This window comes from Watersipora subatra, chromosome 8, assembly GCF_963576615.1.
Source record: "Watersipora subatra chromosome 8, tzWatSuba1.1, whole genome shotgun sequence".
Lineage (NCBI taxonomy): Eukaryota > Metazoa > Bryozoa > Gymnolaemata > Cheilostomatida > Watersiporidae > Watersipora > Watersipora subatra.
In genome coordinates this window covers 2,406,433-2,425,440 of record NC_088715.1, presented here as the reverse complement: position 1 = coordinate 2,425,440, position 19,008 = coordinate 2,406,433, and the positions used below count along the sequence as shown (strand labels likewise).

At 35.8% G+C, this 19,008-nt stretch overlaps 1 protein-coding gene across 2 annotated transcripts; it reads right to left on the bottom strand.

The window, feature by feature from the left end:
* Positions 1-5,069: 5,069 nt before the first annotated feature.
* On the bottom strand, positions 5,070-18,715 carry LOC137401748 (clathrin heavy chain linker domain-containing protein 1-like). 2 transcript variants are annotated; one of them, XM_068088217.1, is made up of 12 exons: positions 18,529-18,715; positions 17,514-17,701; positions 16,400-16,545; positions 15,148-15,183; positions 13,250-13,383; positions 12,378-12,461; positions 11,966-12,071; positions 10,565-10,786; positions 9,287-9,461; positions 7,302-7,604; positions 5,916-6,102; positions 5,070-5,334 (listed from the first exon to the last, which is right to left on the bottom strand). In XM_068088217.1, exons 1-12 carry the CDS (start codon positions 18,712-18,714, stop codon positions 5,152-5,154), a joined length of 1,950 nt encoding a protein of 649 aa, XP_067944318.1. In that variant the 5' UTR covers position 18,715; the 3' UTR covers positions 5,070-5,151. The 2 variants fall into 2 exon arrangements, with proteins under 2 accessions (XP_067944318.1, XP_067944320.1); XM_068088219.1 differs by lacking the exon at positions 15,148-15,183.
* Positions 18,716-19,008: the final 293 nt, after the last annotated feature.

Sequence of the window (19,008 nt, the reverse complement as noted above, 5' to 3'; positions counted from 1 at the left end):
ATTAATCGAGGAGATAACCACATTTTGTAAAATGAGTTCAATGAATTGCAGCATGTTTTTTATGGGAACATTTAATGAATTAAATTTACATTATGATTTTATTTTAATACAGCAATTATGCGGGTCCCGAGTAAATTCCATTTATATGTAGAAGTTCCACTGCACTTTGAACTCTTTTGATAACATTTCCATTGTGATACAAGCTACTAGTATTGTAGTCTTGAATCAAGCAATATAAATCACTAGTCTGCTAATACGTGCGCAGTAAACATTTACTGCTACTGAAACTGCACTACTGAAAATTACCTGTAATCCACTGCGCGTTTACTTCCATGACGCATTAGCAGAAACCCAGTAATTCACGCATACTGCAAATGCACATTCTTCACAACTTGAAATTGCATGTGTACTGCAATTGCGACTTGTGATACTGCTGATTTTCAAACTGCTGTACTGCATTGTACAAAACTGTCAGGTGCTATGTTTAGCAGCCTCATGAATTTGTGGTATTACTTCCTTATCATTTTGGAATAAAGAGTCCAGGCATTATCACCATTCCAACTGTTGAAATTAGGGGCTTCGTATTGTATTATCCCGCGACCAAACGAGCGGGATTTGAGAGTTTTTATGATAAATGCATGTGCACACAACTTATGAAAATTATTCACCAACAATGTTACAAACCCTTGTAACGAAATCTCATCAACAAATTTAACCATTGTTTTGTAGAGTCGTTAAAATATAATAACGATACAAAACACATATAAGCTTATTTAAATATGTTACCAAGTCGTTGTAAACCGTCGACATTATCTGAAAACTTACCCATCTGATCAGATTATACACAAATAGACAGATTTATTTGGCCGAAAATCGTTATTAAAACTTGCTAAGCCTCACTTTTATCAAAGTTAAGACCGAAAATCGAAACGCCGAGCGACAGAGAATAGAATGATTAAGTCGTGCGCATTTCACGAAAAATAACGTGCACATTTCACCAGTCTATAGCATTGTCGAATTGCCGAAGGTTTCTGTAATTAATGTAGGAGTACTGGAATCGTTTCATTTTTGCCAATTTCAAAGTAACTGACATTTTAGACACTTTTGAGTACTTTGGTATTCTAACTGATGTCCAACGCAGTGTAAGTAAAGGAAATGACGATAATTTTTTTTATGATTCTTACAAGATTATTACAATATTTAATTATAAGTTTGGATATTCTTCTTGAGACTTCTTGATATTGTTAGCTATGACGTTTTGAAATGTAAACAAAATTGTACATTGGTTTTCTATTATTACTGTATTATTATTATTAAGTTTGGATATTCTTTTTGATACTTCTTGATATTGTTAGCTATGATGTTTTTAAATGTAAACAAAATTGTGCATTGGTTTTCTATTTTTACTGTATTACTATATTAATAATATTGGTTATTCTAATAATATCAGTGCATTTTACTTCTAATATTGCATTTCTCCTATTGCAGGGGGAGAGATATAAACATATAATCTTTTCCTTTCATTATTGCTGTTTGCTGTATATAATAACACCCACACCTAGTACATTACAGCTACCATTGCAGTTATCCTATTGCACTGCAGTGCCATTTGACAGCTAATATTGCATTTCTCAACCATCAGCACCTTTTCTTTTTTCCAATATCACTTTGGTCGTGGGCTGTATGACAGTGGAATTTCTAGTTATTAATATCATATATTAAAACTGTAGTATATATCAATTGCAACCATAAACAACATTCTAGTTGTGATCAATTTGTTTGCCTGCTCATACTCCAGTTTGAGCAGCATTCGTGTCTCGTAATTGTGTTGCAGTTGCCACCAAGTCATCTCAACAATTGATTTCGTGATTAATTTTCATGAAAAGGTGGTGTGTTCAGTGTAATACAAAGGTTACTACAGCATTTAGCATTGTGAAATGGACACTAGCAACACTTCCGCAGCATACAGTCATGTATATAGTTGTACAATAGGCAATACTGCCACTGCACCTGTACTACTCTCTGCACATTAACAGTATACTTATTATATTATATAATATTATATTATTACTAGTATAATATTATATTATATTAGTATTATACTGCCTACCACTCAGTAGTAAAACTACGTAATACAATTATACTGCATGGCATGTTCGCTACTGCACTATGCACTGCTAATGCAACTACATGTACATAAATATCTAGGCAAAAGATTGTTGCAACTGCAATGCATTCTGCAGCTGGGTATCAGTGAGTACTTATCAATGCACAATTAAGATTTCTTTTCATAACGGTCACAATCTTGATGAAAATTAAAAAATAAAATTTAGTTTTTTTATTTTCAAAAGTAAAATAGATGAGTTTGGAACGACCTTGGAACAGATTAAGCAATTTACCTGTATTTTACTGTTCTTATAATTTAAACATTCCGGGAATGAACTATTTAGATTGTAGTAGTGTCTACTGTATTCAAAATACATTAGAAAACCTTGAGATTTTGAAAATTTGACCTTTCACTTTTGAATTTATGGTTTTAGGTAATGAATGATCGATTATATTTGCTACATAACATGTCAAATCAACTTAGCCAGATGCAAAACAAAAAAAGGCTGGTTTTGGTAAATGAGAGCTTTTATATTTTCAGCTGTTTATAAAAGCAATGCTTATAAATTCATTAAATAGAATGGGTTACGCAAAGCAATGAAACAATCTAACATTAAAATTAACCAAAAATCAGAACTTACCACGGCAATGCTTCAAGCAACAGAATCCCCTGTCATTTAATGAGAATTCGTTGGTTTTAAAATCAACTATCACCAAAAAATGCATGTAGAAGCTCTTTGCAATAAATAACAAAAATTCTTACTGATCAATAAACCTCCTAATTTCATGTTTAATATTGTCTACATTCGTAGGTCAAAAAGGAATTCTCTTATATGCCTAATGGAAAGAGATTTTAAACTACAAATAGGACAAAAAGGCACAATTTCCACAAAATGGAACGCCTATTTAAATTGGGTGGCAAAAAAACCCATTATAACAAACCGAAGCAATAAAAAACGCTAAAAAATGTCAGCAGACATTTTTTATTTTGTATTGTGAAATTTTGTATTTTTATATATTTTATATTTTGTATTGTGAAACTGCTATTGGCCCAATTTTAAATTCTGCTTGTCTGTTCTAATGATCAGATCCTTCATGTGATGACATAAAAATCATAATTTTATCATTAATGAACTTAGCAAATACTTAGTTTGCATTTAAGGATGATAAATGGCCAAGTTTTGATACTATGTTTTTGCTTTCGTATTGTGATGGAGTTACAAAGCTAAGCTGCTTCAATTACCATAAGTGTTCAGCTATTGTCAGATTAGCCTTGTAATTCAAACATCAGCTTGTGTGGAAAGCCCATGGATTAACACCCAGCCCTTACTATATAAGCAAAGGTGCTCCAGTGGTAAGGGGAGAACAAACAGACAGAGTTAGGAGCACGGACTACGAGCTTCAAAACTACAAGACTGAGAATTCCGTTCTTAATGATCATTAAGAACAGTGTGGTAACATAAACTTACCTCTGTGCAACTTGGTGTGTACTTATATATCTTGACATTTTTACATTTACAAGTGTAATTGTATGAGTATAATTTATCATTTGTAAACTCATTTCAGCATTACACTTGATTGCAATGAATTGTATCTAATTATTCTGTCTTTTCATGCTTATAGAGCTTGCGTGATAAAGAACCCCACTCATTCACCAGTCGCCTTGCAACAATTACAGTTGTGCATGAGAGCTATTACTCATTCGGGTTTAAAACCACTTGTACGAAGAACCTGCAGTATTATAAACTCATCGAGTTACTAAAATAATTAGTGCATAGCAGAATCCTACAATATCACAATTTTTCTCGAGGCATTAATTATCTAAATAAATTAATAATTAACAAGTGAAATGATAAGTGGTTACAAAAGTTGAGATTCAAGGTGTACGTTAACTGACGTGAAAGTCTCATATAGCGAGTTCAGACTAATAAAAACGTGATTACCAATGAAGTTAAATGCTTGCACCCAACCCTGTTATCAAATAAAATTTAGTCAATGCAAATAGAAATGCTTTCAAAAAAAGACTTGTAATAGCTTACTACATGCTAACTTAGGCAATGCAACCAACTGAGCGGTACTTGTTTGTGCAGCCGACTGTAGAACAGCCCGTAAAATTATGGGAAAAAAGAATATAAATACTACACTCAGTACAATGCTATAAAATACGACAGATACATAAGATAGCTTGATCATACATCTGCTTTGATTATTAGAACAATGAGATAACAGGCTTATAATTTTCCTCTCTCGAATATATCCATGAGCAAAACAAAGAAATGGCGCTTTCAACCTCAGTGAGCCAGTCGGTAAACATCATTATCCCCGTCGTCCAAAGTTGGAGAAGTAGGCTATTGTAGTGAAAAGACCATGCTATTTTTTGAGCAAATAATTTGTTTTGCGTTTGGTTCAGTGGACTGAGCGATGCAACTCCACACGAAGGTACGACTAGAGGCTCGTTTTGAACAAGAATGTCTTTGTCTAATGTGACCTGTACAGTATTATTGTGGACTTATTAACGAGTAACGAATGCTAAACTAAGTATGTTGAACTTTCTATAATAAATAATTCACTTGATACACCATTCAAGTTGTAACCTAGCCCATAGATCTTGTATGGTTATTGACAGCCATGAGATACTAACTCCCTATTAACTCTAGGACTATGAGCTGCTACAGGGTGCTACGAGCTGCTCCTTGAAACATATCAGTTCATTTATATTGATATTTACCATAAATATAATCATCAGATTGTGAATGTTTTGCAAGACTTGCAATAAAATAAAGAGCAGCATTATAAGACAAAATCAAAATGGTCAGTAAAGTGTCGGTTAAATTGAAACATTTCAATAAAAATAGACTGAAAAATAAACAGATGAACAATTATGAGCTATCGGGATAGAGGACGGAATGGTTAACAAATCTGTCTGCTAAAACAAAGGTGCAAGAAACTTTACTAGTAAAAACAGGATGAACGTGTCTAAATTTTTTCACCAAGATGACAAGTTCTAGTGAGAAGCATTCTTCGTTTCTTCTATAAGCTGTTATTTTATTCTGTCTGTTCTGTGATGCTGCTCGCTTGTCTAGTGGTGCCTGTTTCCTGTCGCGCTCGAGATGAAGTCGCAGAAGAAAAGTTCAGCTCGGAAGTTGATTTTTCACTCAAACCACTTGGTTCCCGTGCAACTTTGATTATTTTCTGTACAGTAACTGCAGCGAGTAGATCTATGGCTACCTGAAATCAGAATTGTTAGTTAGGCAACTCAAACAAAGAGTAGATCTATGGCTACTTGCAAACAGAGATGTTAGTTAGGCAACTCCAGCAGAGTAGATCTATGGCTACCTTCGCCCAGTACTGCTTGTTTAGCAACTCCAACATAGGCCAACATACAACCGACTGCTAATGGTAGGGTGGTCTAACACACCAACATGCCTTAAATTGCACTAGTGAGGCCGGCCACTTGCAAAAGTCTGACTTCCCTCTAGCCAATCAGGTGCTAGAGGATTTCCCAAAGAAAATCATCATAATTTCATTTTCAAGAATTGTTTTTGATTTTTTGTCAATTAGTTTTTGTAGTTTTATTATTGTTGGGACCTGCGAGTGGCTTCAACAGGTACTCATGTATGGCAAAATAATAAAGACAGTTGATGATAAAATTGCTGACATGAACACTGGGTTTTGAAGGCTTCCGCAGGTGCCTGTAACTTCCGCTGACTTCAATATACAACTCCTTGAGTTCTGAGCAGAAAATTAAGATTAGCCAAGGTTTTCTGTTTCAAGAAATGCAAAGTAATTTCCATAAATCACTTTGCTACCTCTTCATAGCCATACTGTTGTGCGACTCCGACAATATCATGCCATTGGCTAATGCTCGTCACATGGTCATTGTAGACAGCCATCTTTAAACCGTTATTCTCACTTCCTGTTTCTTCAGGACCCTTCAGGAAAAGCTTTTGTAGAATCTGCATGGCGATATCGTGGGAGTCAGCGGATATGAGTCCTCTGTAAAAAGTTAAAAAGTCAAAAGAACTATTTTTTCAACGGGAAGAACTTTGATAACCCACAAAGTCAAAGAAACCCCATGACGAGAATATTTATTTCACTGCCTCACAGGAACATCCAACCTGTTTTATAAATGTCACAGAAAACTTGTCAGCTAGTCAAGGATAGACAACTCCCAAAAAGAAAATTACATTATTTGCTGTTTACAATATAACAATAAAACTTCATCTTAACTGATTAGGAGTTGTCCACTCATCAATGGCTTGTAAAAAGCTTAGAAGACTAGTACTCTTGGGTACGAGACAAGAAGCTGAATTTACGACGAGGAAACAAGAAAAATAAGATCTAATCTATATATAGAAATCTCAAAGTTTGTTTGTCTGTGATTTGGTTTGTCCAGCTATTAAAATCTTAGAATGAAAAATCCATATTGCACAAAAGTCGATCTCGGAACCTCTCATTCACGAGACAATATGCTAAACCAATGAGCTACACAAGATCAACAGATTTATTGGGCCATATATATCGCTATGTGGGTAAAAATATGCATACCGCTCTTGTGAATACCGGAGCACATGTGCAACATAACTTTATGCTTGCTCTCACGGCTCTTATTAGTAAGTTTAGCAATACTAGCTTACTCAAATTAGCCATTGGCAATGTGCCAGACTGATGGCAAGCAACTACATTACCTGCAACTGTTTATAAGCTGATTTTTAATATTCGCGCAAGGCCGGACAATCCGCTAGTTTATTATAAAAGTTGGTCATGTCAGCAATAAACCTCCTTGTTAAGCATTATGACTTGATGGTCGGCCAAAGGTCACGCTTCTATATCTTTGTTTGAGTTTAAGGTTAAGCTGTGTTTAACAGTTGTAACAAAAAACTAAATAATCATTAAATAGTCTTATGGCAAACTCTTATGGTAATGAGGGTGGGTAGAAGGGGTCTCTGAAGGTAGCCTAATAGCGCATTGAGACTTAACACAGCTTGAAAAAAGTACCATTACAACCATATAGATGTGGTTCTTATATCCTCCACCACGTAAGCAAGTGTAGAGATAGCCTTGGAAATGCACATTTGATTTTCACTGGTTAAAGACCTTACTATAATTTTGCTTACCGATGCCCCTAGCTGAGGCATATAGCGAGAAACTAAAAAGCTACACGCATTACCATAAGGTATCGCATACACCCCAACCTTGTGACAGTGCCAGCGGGAATAAGCCTCATGCCTGACTCATCCTTCATCTCTGAAATAGCGTAACCTAACTGATAGCTGGGATGGGTAGTCAAGAGTTGCATGTAGTCAGCCGCAGTAAATCCCTTCTCCGTGGCGTAGTCTATGGCCCTCCGGTACATTCCTTGACGCACCATAACATTGACAACCTTGTTGTGAGCGAGACAGTGACGGTATATGGTCTCTGCCATGTCGAGGTATGTCCTGTTTCTCCCCTTACAATGGTCAGAGATCATGTCTCCCAATTTCTCTGTCACAGTCAACCTGAATAATCAGTAGCGTCCATGACTGGCTAGTACAACTAGCAGCTAGTACAACTAGTAGCTAGTACAACTAGTAACTAGTACAACTAGTAGCTAGTACAACTAGTAACTAGTACAGCTAGTAACTAGTACAACTAGTAACTAGTACAACTGGCAGCTAGTACAACTAGTAACTAAACTAGTACAACTAGTAGCTAGTACAACTAGTAACTAGTACAACTAGTAACTAGTACAGCTAGCAGCTAGTACAACTAGTAACTAGTACAACTAGCAGCTAGTACAACTAGTAGCTAGTACAACTAGTAGCTAGTACAACTAGTACAGCTAGTAGCTAGTACAACTAGTAACTAGTACAACTGGCAGCTAGTACAACTAGTAACTAAACTAGTACAACTAGTAGCTAGTACAACTAGTCACTAGTACAACTAGTAACTAGTACAGCTAGTAACTAGTACAACTAGTAACTAGTACAACTAGCAGCTAGTACAACTAGTAACTAGTACAACTAGAAATTATATAAAAGGTACACTGGCAACCTAACATAACAATAAAGAGAAGGTGCCTGTAAGTGAGATGTTAGTGATTTATGGGTGAAACATAGAAAATACAAACATAAAGCAAAAGGGACTGTCTGATAGTTTGAAGATAGCAACAGGACAGCCCTGCTGACAGTTTGCAGAAAAACAGACACAGTTTTGGCATCATACAGATGAGTGAGCACCGGTAGTACCCAAGTCACCCCCCCTCCCACAAGTACTCCACCAGCTTTACTTTTATAACATTTGGAGCCAAGTCATGAAAGTTAAATAAGTATTTATAGAATAATTTAGCTGCAGTGAACTTTGACCTTTATTAGTTTTAAAATATTGTATTTTCAAAGCATTGCTGGTTTTTAATTTGGTATAATAGCTGTGATCAATTAATATAATTTGAAAATCAACATTTTAAAACCATTGATAAAATGCAGCACGAGTGAGAATTCAAAAAGCATTTCAACAGTTTCATTTTCATCCCACTCTATTAATCTTGTAAAGCCAAACTCTTGCTATACCTTATCAAGGTCACATGCTAACCTAGAAAAGCAACAGACCGAATTGTGTTGGCAATTAGTAACTTTTGGCATTTCGTTGAATGATCGTTTCATAAAATGACTTAAAGAGTGAATTTAACAGTTTGATTAATGGCATCACTTTGCGTGCTACTATCACTTCCGTGCTACGCCAGAAGGAGGATTGAGCGATATAGTCTTTCTTATTACCGGTTCATCAAAACATTGCAACAAAACAACGGTAACCTTTTTTGTATACACTCTTCCATGTAATCATTGTAAATTTTATCTCTTTATCTATTAAAAGCAGACTAGTCTTGTTATCAACCTGAAGAAACGCTTGCTGCCCCAACTAATCTATATACATATTGACATGAAAACTTGACTTATTGATGTTGTCCTTGTATGAAAAGGTCAATTGTTGCACCAATGACATCTTCAAGCAATTTATACATTCTTTAGATAAATGCAAGTAGCTCTTTTAATGCTCCTGACTTTACATTTTAAAAATGTAAAATTTATAATAGAATTTAAAAATGTAAGAAAATTAGGTGCACAATCAACTTTTCTAAAACTGAACCCAAAATTTATTATTCATTGAGCAAAGTCGAGACGGACTTAGAGATGTTTCTCACCTGTCTTGAGCTATCCAATGAGAAAGTAGGTCAAGTCTATTTTCGCTGAGAGCGCAGCTGACACACTCGAGAGACATAGTGTCACTTGGCTTCACTCCGAGAGCCAAGACAGAAGACATTATAGCATCGCAAAAAGCTAGCCAGGGAGAGCGGCCTTCTCTGTTAGCATTTACACCTACAAAAAGTGAAATAACTGGAATAGTTAGAATAATGGCTAAAGCTATATTCAGACTAATGGCTGCCAGTGCTGTGTCATAAATAGTTACAAAAGATCACAAGTACAGTTTCTGACGTTTAGTGAGGGCCAAGTATGACATCACTCTAGGAAGCTTGCCATGGTAAACTTATGCTTGTTTACACGCAGCTCGTGACACACCTCTTCTTACACTTGAGCCTATTTATTTTTAAAGACAAAAAAACTACCGCGGTTACAACGCTCAGAAGAAAAATACGTGTAAAATGACATTATTAATTGTGATCGTTGCTGTAGCAGATATAGACTATTGTGCTCAAGTTGCAGTGTTACGTGTCTCTATTCTGTTGGTCTCTTTGAGACTATAGATATTGTCACACTTCCGATCTGAGCATTTTAACCGCAATCAAAATTTATTGATTTTAATCTTGAAACATCCTGGCAGTCAGACCACCTCAAACATCAACAACAATTACAAATGATAGAATAATACTCATACTTTCTAATAAAATCTACTACAACTTTGTGCAGATTCACCATTCAGGTTTCTTTATCAACTAGCCACGCCCACACTACTGTCTCACCTGATGATGCACTGTGGCAGCACAATTAATCCTTTCAGCACTTTCCCTACTCTTATTCATACCAATTTCAATAGTAATCTAACGAGAGTGTTATCAGCCATGAATACTCTAACTGGAGAAATATTAGCCAATAGTACCGCAACTGGAGTGAGTTTGAGTTGCCGCAACTTTGAACAACATCAATTATATTATTTCTGCCTTTTTATCATGACTGGCAAGTGTAAAAATGCAAGAAATAGACCCGCTGTTAATATAATTGGCCATTAAGATAAGCAAGACAAAAAAGCTCCTGGGACAAACATCAGCATGCTGAGTTCGGTGCTGATTTTATTGGCGTCATGTGGCTATCATAAACAATCGAGTTTTAAATTGTATTACTTATATATCCTACTTAGGAGTAGACAACTTCCCATATGTTGCACAGTTTGAAAAGATAATGCTTTCTACACCCTCAGGTCTCGAATTGCAACCCTTTTACCCGACGGTTGGCCGATGACTTACATTTGAACCTTGACATCGTCTCCATCGTCCTTAAAATTCCCTTTGGACTATTCGAAGCGTGAATTGCAGCCTCTTCATATTTGCCGTCTTCAAAGAGTTCATTGAACCTCTCGATGTACTCCAGTATCATCTCAGCCTCTTTCTCCTTGCTCGGGTCATCATCTTCGATGTGGCTGGAGGTCAAGTGCTTATCTCCACCTATTATAAATGTCTGGTTTTCCACTGTAAAAGTAGACACGCATTCTGAGGATCTTACGAAAGTGGTTCAAATTTTAGTGCTTTGATAATCAAAATCTATCATCTCACAACTGTGCAAACTACCTTCACACAAAATTAATACTTCACCCGTCCTCTTTACAATAACCAAACCATAGACCATGTAATTAAAGATATAGTCAGACTGCCGGTATGCATGTCAGCAACCCCTTGAAGATTTAGTATGACCTCTGCTTGGCTTACTGCAAGCAGAGGCTGTGTGTGTTTTTGAAAAGAACATTTGGTGATCTTGATCGGACATGCCTGAGCCTAGCAGCGAAAAACTTCAAAAACTGGAGACATGCCCAGCAGCAGAGAGCAATTTAAGGTTGGATACTATTCCTGTTACCGTCGGTGGCTCTTCTGAAAATTGAATACCAGCCTGTTGTTTGCAGACTTTCTAGGCAACTAAGACAGCTGCACAGTATGTACATGTACAAGTGTTCATGATAATCTCATTTAACTTAAAGCACAACAACAACACTAAGTGTGTTATGGTTTAATCCTTTGCATTGAAATAATGTTATGAAATGAATGCAGGATGATGTTACCATAATCACCAAAAAAGTAGAGAGTCAAATCCAATCAACCTCTTTACTTTGTCATGGAGTTACAGGATTATTAATTCAAATTATTAGTGACAAAGATTTAAGTGGAACAAAATACTAAATATTGAGCAAGGCAGTGAAATTAATCGGAATGAGATAAAGCAAAACCAAGCAGAGAAAACCCACTACATCCATGCACCAAGTATGAGTGTTTTAAAAACCAAAGCAAAAATGTTCCCAGTAAAAACCGTTTATCGCGGCGATGTTCTATAATGTTTGGCTGTGGTCTGGTCAGTAAGATAAGGTTTTCACTCTGATGAAACAATCGTAAACCTTGTGCAGAACACAGAAAGACTACTCAGTAACATGTTTACAAGTAGGAACAAAGACAAGAAATGAACATATTACTGCGAAGTGAGAAATCATGGTTACTTCATGGAAGTAGCCAAACAACTTCTTGTTCACACATTGCAGGGGAGACAAATCTTAAAATCCAGTGTGGTAAAATTCAGCATGTCTCTGCATCCATCTATGTTAATCAAACCTAAACACACAATCCAAAGTATTGCAAGTAATCACCAGCTACCTAAGCACTCACCAGGAACTGTCTTGCTTTTGGACAGAACCATAATTATGACATCAGCAATAGTCTTGTACTGCGGCTCCTTGCTGTTCATATATGACATGGCAGCATCGTGAGCCACCTGCATAAGAGTGTCATGAGAACATATAAACTCATTGCTAATGTAGATACTAAAACTGGTGCTTCTTATATTAATGATTAGGCTTTCTAAACTGACGCTCATTTGAGCAATTAGAAATATTTATGTAGAGTGAACAACTCCCCGCAGTTGTTTCTACCTTTTTTACTTAATTATTTTGTTAATTTATAAGGTCAAAATAACCAAATCTCGTTAAGATTAAACAGCTTTAAAATTGAACAACTGATGGCATCTACAAAAGACATTGTATAGCAGGTGCTCATACAGCCTGCAGGTGCTTGTACAAACCTTGAGCCTTTTCTGTTTGGCAATCAGCCAAGAGTTCCTTTGCTGCAGCAAATCCCTTTCGCCGACTTTACGAGTCAGCTTTTCCTGCAAGAAGTAGTAGGTTATTGAGTCAGGTTGCAATTTCATTTTCGAAAAAACTGATAGCGAAACAGGCAGAGCTAATTATTTACACGGACAATGAGCGGTGTCATCAGAGTTGTTCTTTCTTTGTTGAAAAGGCAACTACCAAATATTACAAGCTTGAATTTATTTAATGATTATAATTATATTATTATAATTATATTATTATTATTAGAATTATACATTTAATGATTATTTATTAAATTTATTTAGATCATCACCTGGCTTAATAACTTTCTCAAATCTCTCCTATTTTGACAGTAAAAACAGAATTTCTATTAATACCAACTTCGTAATCTTTAAAATAGTAATTGTGATTTAGAAGAGATTTTGAAAGCTGCAAGTTTTAATCAGGATAAACTTGTTATCAGGATAAATTTGTTATCAGGATACAAATGGTTTTAAAGGATAAACTTATTTCATTCTTAAAACACAACGATCCTTGCCTAATATTCATTGGTTTCATATAGTTTCATTTACCTGCGTGTCATTTACCTGCGTGCAGTGCACTGAGTGATCCGCTACAACAATAGGGTCAGTGATAGACCAAAAACTGCTTGGAAAATGTACCTCTTTTAATGGAGAAACCTCAAAGCCTTAAACGCTATTAGTCCGACTATTCTGTCACCACATGTCATACACCTGCCGCCACATGTCATACATCTGTCACCAGTGCATTACAACTGATCTGAGAGTCAGGGACTGTCAGTTTACTGTGTGTCATAGTGTGTGACACTTGTCCATAGCCTTACCTTGAGATCTTCCTTGTGCTGCTTATCTGAAAACTTAGATTTTTTGCTAAGGGATAATTCTTTAATGTTATTTTCAACCTTGTTTAGCTCTCTCTGGAGAGTTGGTATGTGAGTACTCTCTTCCAGTGTCAATCCTGAAACAGGATCATAAATGGTCTAACAGTTGGCTCAACTAATACGAAGCCACAATTGACTCAAAATACGATTTGGATAGAAAACAGCACTAAATGAATAGCTTTTACTGATAGCTGACAGGCAGTGTCACATGCCTAACAGCTATTATAAACAACTGACAGGCAGTGTCACATGCCTAACAGCTATTATAAACAACTGACAGGCAGTGTCACATGCCTAACAGCTATTATAAACAACTGACAGGCAGTGTCACATGCCTAACAGCTATTGTAAACAACTGACAGGTTGTTTCATGTGTTTACCAGTTATTGCAAACAACTGACAGGCAGTGTCACATGCCTAACAGCTATCGTAAATAACTGACAGGTAGTTAGTTACATGTGTCTACCAGCCATTGCAAACAACTGACAGGCAGTGTCACATGCCTAACAGCTATTGCCAACAACTGACAGGCAGTGTCACACGCCTAACAGCTATTGCAAACAACTGACAGGCAGTGTCACATGCCTAACAGCTATCGTAAATAACTGACAGGTAGTTAGTTACATGTGTCTACCAGCCATTGCCAACAACTGACAGGCAGTGTCACATGCCTAACAGCTATCGTAAACAACTGACAGGCAGTGTCACATGCCTAACAGCTATCGTAAATAACTGACAGGTAGTTAGTTACATGTGTCTACCAGCCATTGCAAACAACTGACAGGCAGTGTCACATGCCTAACAGCTATTGCAAACAACTGACAGGCAGTGGTGTCACATGCCTAACTGCTATTGCAAACAACTAACAGGTAGTTACATGTGTCTACTAGTTAGTGTGAACAACTGAAAGCCAGCGCCAAATGACCAGGCACTATTATGAATGACAATTGGGGTCAGGTGATTGACAACCAGTGTTACACAATAGAAAAAACTAAATGGTAAAACTGAGCATAACACATAGAGCTACATAAGCCAATGAAGCAATGAAAAACATAGATCTATAACAAACACATCTACAAAATCTCATCGATGTATACGTATTGTCATTTGATGAAAATATGATGGGAAAAACCATCCTGTGTGGAATTTTTCACAGTGAATTGGGCCAAATTACAATCAGAGAAACTTGAAAATAATATCATTTGTTTTAATTTTCAGAAACAATATAAAAATATAATATATTTTGATATTATAACTTTAATGTCATAGTTTATTCACTCAATTTGCTACTAAAACATTCAAACTTTAGAGTATATAATAAATTATAAATTACAAAAATTTAATATATTTTGATATTGCGTTAAAATTTGTTTCTATACTAATGTTAGAATAGTTCCATTATCAACTTGATTAAATTTTTCAATGCCCTATAGTTTATTTTAAACTACAAAAACAACATAGCGACGGCAAATAATTTTGAAGCAATATTTCCTAAAACTTCACAATAAACTATCACACTCTACACTAAGTCAATAAAGTAACCAGGAAAGCAGATAGAATATAAATGCTAGTAAAGTATATGACTGGCTATTTGTTATAACAGGGGGGTGGGGAATATAAAGAGGTGATTAAAAAGAATTTAAAAGTAACTGTTGTAACCTGGTGTTCATTGTCACACTGAAAGTGGCATCCGATAGCAGGTGTTTGCTTGCATAGCATTGTTATGGCAGTGACAACAAATGATAACAGAGAGCTGGCCTATGACAGAAGCTGAGCAGTTAGTCTAAATGAGTAAAAGAGTAGGTAGTGTAACTCATGGGAGTATAGAGTAGTAATACTACCTGCGACAAACTTGGATTTAATAGATTTCTTCTTCACTAGAGAATCATTCAGCACAGAGATTAGTAAGGAATAGAAAAAAGGAAACCGCTGTTAAAGATGAGAATACATAAGATTTTAGTAGATTTTATCAAAAGGTTTTGATATTTTTCTATCATTTAAGATTGTTTTTGATGCTTGAGGTGATTTGACCGCCAGGATATTGTAAGAATAAAATCGTCACAACTTCATGGCGAATTAAACACTAAAAAAATACGTGCGAAATTACGTCACTATTTGATATCGGCTACTGAGCTCAAGTTACACGCCTCTATTCTGTTGGTCTCTTTGCAACTATAGATGTCATAATCGTGCTTTCGCTTGATCTGAGTGTTTTAACTGAGACCAAGAGCAATCAGACAGCCTAAAATATCCCAAACAATAGCAAATGATAGAGAAATATTTTCTGATAAAATTCACTGAAGCTTTGGGTAAGTTCATCGTTAAGTAGTAATCCACATAAATAAAAGAGTGATACCTGTTGACACTTGTAACAGTTGACACCAGGTCTGACACCAACAACTGAAGGCTACTAGTTGTGTGACAGGTAATCTCAGGAACTTCCATTGACAAAATAAAATGTGTCAAGCAACTCAAAGAGGTTAAAAGATGGCAGGTTGCGCAAGGTACTTTCCTTCAATGTATATTACTGTATAATAAGTAGCAGGTGTGACAAGAGACTCATTCCCCTGCTAGCACTAGCATCACTCTTTCTAATAGTATAAAGTTATGCTTTGAATAGCAAAAAGTGTATTTGACAATTATTACCAGGCGCTTCTATTCACAGAATAATCCAACATCAAAGTGTTTTGTGCCTTATTGTATAATAATTGACAAGCATGAAGGTAGTTCACTCTAGGCCTAACAAATGAAAGGTATCATGATGAATTTAGAAGTGTCATGTGGTAACACGCGGAAAAACCTCCAAGACTCTTGATTTATTTTTAAAAATTTTATACGCTGCTGTCTGGTTAGAATTCAAAAGTATTTCATAGCATAGGCCTATAGGGTCTGGGATTCAGAGGAAATACATAATATCTTAGCAGGTGCCTTCTCATAATAACCATACAGAGATATGAATATCCCTAGTTTCTGATTTAAGGATTTTCTGATTGGCTGACACAAAAAACTAGATGAATTTATGGAAATCATTATTTATCAGCTTTGAATCCTTCAAATACAAACGACTCGTGACAATAAAACAGCGATGCCTACCAGGAATCTTCCTGGAGTCAGTCTTAGGCTTGCGTTTCTCGACAGGCGCAGCTTGCTGTTCTGTGGCGATTGAAAGCTTCTTGGCTGCCTTCAGTTCTCTCAGCTCCTTCTTCAGCTTGTCGTTGTCTGCTCGTATCACCTCTATTCTGCAACGGTCAGACTCTAAATCGTTAACAACTATAAAAATATGAAAAGTCGTAGAGAGATTTCTAGCTTGAGTTCTCAGATGCCTGCAGAAGAACATTTTATTTTTTGAATCCAAGCCATTTTTAACATCTTAGTTGCATCTATTTATGGACAACTAGCCGAATGTCCAGTGTTGCACGGGTATTAAAAAACAGCTTATAAACAAAAATAGCAAGTGGCAGGCAACTAAATTACCTGCCACTTGCCATTAGCCTGGTGCACTGCCAATGGCTAATTTAAGTAAGCTACTATTCATAATGCTAAACTTACTAATAAGAGCTGTGAGAGCAAACTTTAATGACATTGTGTAACACAGAGAGCTATTGCCTATTTTAACTGACATAACAACACATATCGCCCTATGACTTCACTGCTTCTCGCATAGCTTTTGGGTTAGATTATTACTTGGTGAACGGGAGGTCCCGAGATCAAATCTTTGGCGATACGGATTTTTCATTGCTTGATACTAAGCGCTATAACTGGACAGACAGACACCGACAAACTTTGAGATTTATAGAGCTGTTCCAAAAATAGTAGAAAGTGGAAAAGATTAAACAGTAGTGATAAAAGCAAACAGTTAACAGCATAGAGTACCTTTGATTTTGGACCGATGAGAAATGTAAATTATTTTACGCTTTGAATTTTTATGTAGCTATTTGCATAGCTACATATTAAAATTTTATTTTTCACTTCAATTTAAACTTTTACGAGTAAGTCTTCTCAGTTTGTGATTGTATGCATGTTTATTATCTGAGAAAAAAATAGTATATTTTAATGATATTATCACATAATTTTTATCAGTAGCGTTGACATCTGCAGTAATAAAAACCACAGAAATGTTTCATTTTCATAAAGTTAACACAGAATGATAGAATATTTTCTTCCATAAAAAATTATTGAGTAAAAAAAAGACCAATACAAATACTACCTTTTAGCTAGCTCATCATGACGTCTCCTATAGTTTCTCAGAGTGCTGGGTTCTTGGGCTATAGATTGAATCTTATCATTAAGATAATTAGCCTCAGATTTCCCTCTCTCAATTGCATTGACAACATCTTCATATTCCTTCTTCACCCGAGTCAACAGGGGTTTGTACGCATGCACATGGTCTATCAGCTAAAGCATACCAGCATTCCAACTAGAAGTAGCTGTACTAACTATGGACATAGAGGCAAGGTTAGCGGTTCAATCCTACTGAGATGGAATCATTCTTTTTTAAATGAAGATTAAAGTTCAATCTATACCACTACTGACATACATGTATATTGGACAATAGGTAGTCATGTCATAAAATGGTTATATGATAAAAATGGTCACATGCTAAAATGAGTCATGTGCTAAAAATAGCCATGTGTTAAAATGGTCATGCGATAAATTGGTCATGTGATAAAAATGGCCATGCGATAAAAATGGTCATGCGATAAAATGGTCACGAGATGAAATTGGTCATGTGATAAAAATGGTCATGTGATGCTTCATGTGAACAGAAACATAAGCAGTGTTCAATGTGATTCATCAAATGAGAAAGAGCATGTCTGCATTAACTCAGGAAGTAAAAAAACTACTGTTGTCATAGAGATGTAGCAGCCATTGATAATTAAACTTTAAAAATATTATCCTAACTTTTTCATTCATAACTTAAGCACATTGCTAACTGATATAGGAGTTCAAACCTTACAAAAGGAAGGGTAGCTTTAGCATTTGAACCTGAGTTCCTAAGACAATTCAGCAAATTACAGTGCAACAGAATAGCAATAAATAATTGGAAATTATAGGTCTAGGTAGGAAGTAGGCAAAAAACTGGAATGACTCCTATAAGATTCTCTAGTCACTAGTAACAAATACATCCTTCCTTGTCGAATCTCATTCAACTAGGCACCATTAGCATGGTAGCCAGGTATGCGATTTTAAAAAAAAAAGTAAACTGGAAAAGGTATAATTACCCTGCTAAAGGCAGCGCTGTGTATTATGTATCGCTGTTTATGGTCAGTGGAGTCTATCTGTGCCATTTCATTGTCCATGTATTGCTGCAGCTCTCTTAAAAACACTCTGTCAACATCACTCTTGGCTACGGGAGGTAGCACTGAATATCTAGTGTTGGGAGATGGGGGAGAGCTACTTCGACTCATCTTCAACTAAAATGAATAAGTGATTGTTCAACCAATCAGTTCAACCGATCACTGAAATTTCAATTCTTTAACAAGGTAACATAATTCTAACGAAGAACAAATATAACGCTGTGGCATTGCTGTTAGTATTGGATAGTTAAGATAATTCAACTGCCTTCTAACAGGTGGTTATTGTTGCAGATGTAATTATTTTTACTTCGATCTTTGGAACATCAATTTACAAAAAAAGTTTTTCAAATTTCATTACCTGATAAAATTATTTAGATATATTAGATAAATATAAATGAGATGTCA